General features: G+C 36.4%; 1 protein-coding gene across 1 annotated transcript; it reads right to left on the bottom strand.

Annotated features, from left to right (window-relative positions):
- Positions 1–3,828: 3,828 nt before the first annotated feature.
- LOC117318912 lies at positions 3,829–4,917 on the bottom strand (the record flags this gene model as incomplete). Its single annotated transcript, XM_033873846.1, is given in 1 exon segment — positions 3,829–4,917. A coding segment is annotated over 1 exon segment (1,044 nt).
- Positions 4,918–6,104: the final 1,187 nt, after the last annotated feature.

Raw genomic sequence — 6,104 nt, 5'->3', positions numbered from 1 at the left:
ACGGCCCCGAGGTCATAGGTGAACCGACCGATGGTAATCTGACACAGGTATAAGCCTCGTCAGTACCTGTTATGTAATCCGGATGTTTTGTTTAAATGAGGGTAGGCACCTGTGATCTGATCGTAGTGAAAGGCAGTCAAGCTTGACAATATAAATTGTTATAATTAACGCCGCGGGCATAAGACTTAGTCTAAGACGGGCAATATGTGTACAGGTGAGACGGGAGGTACACAGGTAACTCCAATAAACAATAAAGCTAGGTATGATTTGCCATTACAGTCGACTGTCGCTTATATTAATTAACACCACGGGTGAAATTAACTTTCGGTACGACGTTAAGCATATATCCTGATCGCTTTGTTAGCTTAACACACAGGTTTCAAGATTTAGTTTAAAACAGTTGAAATATTTTTGATCGATCTTGGTGTAGCAGTTTTTCAAGCCGTCTACTATATCAATTAAAATATTTATGATAGATCTTGGTATTGATCTTGATTTTTGTATACAATAGAGTATTTTATTTGTACACACAACACTCCTACGAGATCATTCTACAACAGATTAGAGTACAGCTACATTGTGTCGTTGTCCGAATTATCGTTCGATCTTGCTAAATAAATATCAGACAAATTAAAGTTTTCTTTTTGTGTTCACTTTCACCATTTCAATGAATGCGATGTAATTCTGATTTAAATACCGGAATATTGTTCCTTGATCATGCCTGTTTGTTGTCAGTCAAGCCATATCGAGATCGAGATCATCACAGCGCTTGACTTCAATATACGTTTTACAAAGAAGCGTCCGAGTGACTATATCAGTATTACGATTTAATACGATAAATAATGGACGCAGGCTGTAAGCCTCTATGTCCATATCAATTGATATTACAATGTTTACAATGTGATATACATCTGGTGTGCAATGAGTTAATTTGTCCTTTTTCATATATATACACAAGTTATTTGTTGGTATTATCCCAGTGATTGTCCAGTGCAATTTCAAACTGTTTAACCTCCTCGGCATCTATAACATGTTGTGGCAAATTGTTCCAAACATCTACTACCCTGAAGCTGAAAAAGTTTTTTCTTATGTCTAGGTTACATCGTTTTTTGAATATTTTGTGCGAGTGTCCCCTTGTCCTGCTGGTGGTGTCCATTTGGAACATATTTGTTGTGACTCGCTCGTCATAAATATTCTTCACGATTTTAAAGACGTTGATTAGGTCACCTCTATTCCTTCGGTGTTCTAAGGTTGGCAGTTTCAGTCTCTGCAAGCGTTCCGGGTACGACAAGTTTTTAAAACCAGGTATGAGTTTTGTGGCCCTCCTCTGGACGTTCTCTATCAAATCGATGTCCCTCGTCTTATAGGGACTCCATACGCTTGAGGCGTATTCAAGATGGGGTCTTACTAGTGCCTTAAATAATAGTTTGAACATCTTTTCGTCTAAATATGTGAATGTTCTTCTAATTAGTCCTAGAATACTATTTGCTTTATTCACTCCCAACTGGATATGGGTTCTAAAATTTAAATTTTCATCTACTGTCACTCCAATGTCCTTTTCAGATGTTATACTTTCTAGTTCTAATTTTTCACCCGTTGTTCCTGACATGTAATATAATCTTTTCTCTTTGGAGTTAATTGAGAGCACTTTGCATTTGTTTGGGTGGAATTTTAGTAGCCATTTTGCAGACCATTGTTCAAGTTTGCTGAGATCATTTTGCAGAATGTCTTTATCGTTATTATTTCTGATTTCTCGGTATAGTTTTGTATCATCCGCAAAAAGTGGGGAATTTGATTTGGGAATTTCAGGTAAATCATTAATATATATTACAAACAAGATTGGTCCAAGCACGCTTCCTTGGGGTATACCGCTTACTACGGGGTACGTTTTTGAGGATTCTCCATTTACTAGTACTCTTTGACATCTGTTGCTGAGGAAGTCTTTTATCCAGTTAGTGACCTGATCACTAATTCCGTATCCTTTAATTTTCTCGAGTAATCGACGATGTGGGACTTTGTCGAAGGCTTTCATGAAGTCCATGTATACAACATCCAGCTGACCGCCATTATCAATTATTTCTGTCCATTCTTCCAAAACCATTAGTAGTTGAAGTTGTGTAGATCTCCCGGAGACAAAGCCAAATTGTTTATTGCTGAGTAGATTATTTATGTTCATATGATTGACTATGCTATCCCTTACTAATTTTTCCAATGTTTTTCCTACTATGCTGGTTAAACTGACTGGTCTGTAGTTCCCTGCCTCTGATTTTGAGCCCTTTTTGAAAATAGCAGTAATGTTTGCCTCTTTCCAAGCTTCTGGTAATTTACCGTCCTGTAGTGATTTGTTAAATATTTCTGACAGAGGTTTACTGATATGTTTTCGTAGTTCTTTCAGTATTTTAGGGTGCATCATGTCTGGTCCTTGAGATTTATTTTCATTTAGATCCGACAGCAGTTTTTCAACCTTTTGCTGAGTGCATATGATATCCTCAAACGGGTGAACTATGTTGCTTTTGTTGAATTCTGGTAGGTCTCCTAGGGGTTCTTGGGTAAAAACACTGCTGAAGAACTTGGCGAGAACTTCGGCTTTGTCCTTATCTCTCACTGCAATTTTTGTATCATCTCCGTTCAGACCCTTAAGGTCCGAAATTCCAGTTTTGACCTTTCTTTTGGAGTTGACATATTTCCAAAATTTCTTAGGTTGTTCCTTAATATCCTCGGCAATTTTTTTCTCAAGTTCTCTTTTGGATTTTCTGACTTCCCATTTCAGCTGGTTTCTGATTTTCGCATATTCCTTATATTTTTCTTCAGATTTGGTTTCCATGTAGCGCTGCCATGCTCTGTGTTTTTTGTTAATCTTTTTCAGAATAGACTCTTTTAGTGGCATGTGATCCTTTTTGTTTCCCTGGTGGCTGTTAAATTTGTGTTTTGGGATATATTGATTTGAAAGTTTTGTTATAAAATCGGTAAATTTACTGTACAATTCTGCTATATTTCCGTGCATGATTCCTGTCCAGTCATCTGGCATTTCTCCTCTCATACCATTGTAATCCCCCTTACTGTACTTCAAGCGTGGTGTTTCATTTACTGATTGTAGTGTTTTGCAGAAAAAATCGAATATAAGTACCAGATGATCGCTACTTCCAATAGGACTTTCATAAGAGATATCTTTTATCATTTCATCCTCATTTGTTATAATAAGATCCAGGATGCTGGGTTCGTTTCCTTTTCTGTCCCTTGTATGTTCTCTTACATGTTGGTACAAGTAGTTGTCTCTTAGGCATTCAATAAAGTTTTCTCCTTCCCTATCATTGTTGGATGACCAAGTATTCCAGTTAATTTTTGGCATGTTAATATCTCCTATTAGTAACAAATGACTATATGCTGGGTTAGATGACACTGTTGCGATTATATTGTTTAGCTCCTCCACGTTTTCTGCACTTGAATTAGGGCTTTTATATAGGCATCCTATAAGTAAGCAATTCTTATCTGACAAATTGATTTTCACCCATACGCTTTCCTTGAATACATTTCCTATATTTACTTCTACACCTTTAAATCCTTCCTTTACGTATATACCAACTCCCCTATGACAATTTTTGTTGTTATCATTCATAAATAGATCGTAACCATTGATGAGAAATTCAGACTTCTGAGGTAGATATCTGGCATTTTTCGGGTATATTTCTGTAATTCCAATTATATCAGCTTCTTTGCCTGTTAATCTAAATTTTAATTCATGTAATTTGTTTGGTAAACTGTCGGCATTTGTGTAAAAACATTGCAGACGATCCTGAGAGTTTCGGTGGTTTTTTGTCCTGTCTGGATCTAATTTTCTTTCTTTGTTTGCCGTACGATTTTTCTGTTCCAGGGTGGGCCCCTTACACGGAAGACATATTTCCCCGACTGCGATTGTTCCTGACTCATTCGCTTTGCCTCCTCTCTAAGTGATGCCTCTTTTTCCCTTTCATTTTTCGTGAGGTCGTTGCTTATCTTATTTGATTTATACTTGTCATGCTTTTGCAGTTCACTTATGTTTCTGAAGAAACATTTTTTGTGATCTGTTGTTCCGAATGAGACTAGTATCGGCCTTATACCTGCTGGTTCTGTTGACTCTGTTGACTCCTCCTTTGGCTTCTTAAATTTTCCCAATCGTGCCACTTTTGTAATGCCATCAAGTAATTCCTTGGTTAGCTTGCATGCGGACAACATGTCCTGTATAATTTTCTCATCTTCTTTTTTCCTCTCACTTCCATCATTGTTAGTTTGTTCTTTTACTCCAAAGACTAGAATGTTATTTTCCCTCTTCTTTCTGTCCTCTAGTTCCGTGAGAACTTCCTGCGTGTTGGATGTTGCCTTTTGCTGTGTTGTTGTTGATTCCTGTGGTGTATCTCCTTTTGTTCCTGAAGCCAGCTCCTCTTTTATAATGTCCCTGACTTTTCGCTCGTCACATTTATTTTTCAGAGCTTCCTCGATTGTTGTGATCCTCTCTTCAAACTCGTTCATTATTTCCTTGCATTTCTGCTCTATCATCTTATCGTTGTTGATATTTTTCTCAATGTGTACGCGGCATGGAGCGCAGAACCACATTGCATTCGACTTTGACAACACGGTGTACTCATTATCTCCCTTATCCAGGCATTTAGTACAGAAGCGGCCTTCGCAGCGCTGGCATTCCAGCAGTTTTGAGTCCTGATCCTCATATAGGTTATTGCAAATGTTGCATGTCCATGGCTCATCTGTCCATGGAGTGGTAAATGATCCTCCCGTTGATTTAGACTTGTCTTTGGCTCCCTTGGATGTTGACACCCGGTTACTCTTCCGCACGCCGTTGTCAGCGTCTGGTTTGTTTACTACCTGTCCTGTGGGCATAATTGCAAATTTAGAGGTTTCTGGCCTCGGATCGCGAATATATTTACACATGTTTATATGAGTATATCGGTGAATATTTTGACAGAACACGACGTGATTTCGGGTGCAATTATCAGATGTAATCTTAAAACCACGTATATCCAGCAAGTATATGATACGCAGACAAAGAGCAGGTGATTTTAATTTCATTTGAATGAATTAAAAGCGTATTACAGGCACGGGCACATGTGTGTTCGTAGAGTGATCCCCGATCTGGTAGAGGTTAACGTTTGGATAAACGAAATGTTTTAAACTCCGTTAAAGAGTTTATAATTAAAGCCAAAATACTGTAACTTCAAAGAACGATCTGGAACAAAATTTTTATAGAGCTAAGTTTTGACGTTCGTCACATGAACGTATAGTAACATTCATCAATGTGAAGTTTATTACTTCTGAGATGCATATGGAAATACAAACGAAAAGTGACAAAGAAATCACCGTTAAAATGTGTGAACCTTACTAACAAAGTACATTGAAGTGAAATACTTATGATAATAATTGTTGAATTTTAATTATCTTTAGATAAATTTCTGTGGTACTGATCAAAGTATGAAAAGTATTTTTTAGAACATAAAAAAGACAAAAAAAAAAACAACAAAAAACGAGATCAAAAACATTTAATATTACCAAATGATAATTTTCTGTATCTTATTTGATAGATATTTGTTGTGGTTAATCCTGGGTATTATTTTTTTAGTCTTAGATTTGTAGTCGACTGAAAAAGTCAGATTTAATTTTGAAAATATTAATATGCTATAACCCCTCGCAATGTCTGAAAATATTCTAAGTCCATAATAAGTACAAAAAAAGCACAATGGCATTAGCTGAAAAATTCTAAGTCCCAAAAAAGTACATCCATATTTTCACAATCTTTCAAAAAAATTCTAAGTCAGATTTTAGCACAAAAAAAGTACTCTGAAAAATTTCAGAGTCCAAATAAGGTACAGAAAAAGTACCCTGAAAAATCTCTAAGTCCAGAATGAGTACAAAAAAAGTACTCTAAAAAATTTCAGAGTCCAAATAAAGTACAGAAAAAGTACCCTGAAAAGTTTCTAAGTCCAGAAAAGTACAAAAAAAGTACTCTGAGAAATTTCAGAGTCCAAATTTAGTACAGAAAAGTACTCTGAAAAATTTCTAAGTCCAGAAAAGTACAAAAAAAGTATACTTTTTTGGTACTTTTTCAAAAAGGGGAA

Source organism: Pecten maximus, unplaced genomic scaffold (assembly GCF_902652985.1).
Source record: "Pecten maximus unplaced genomic scaffold, xPecMax1.1, whole genome shotgun sequence".
NCBI lineage: Eukaryota > Metazoa > Mollusca > Bivalvia > Pectinida > Pectinidae > Pecten > Pecten maximus.
Note: the sequence above shows the minus strand (reverse complement) of the source record. Positions and strands in the feature narration are given on the sequence as shown.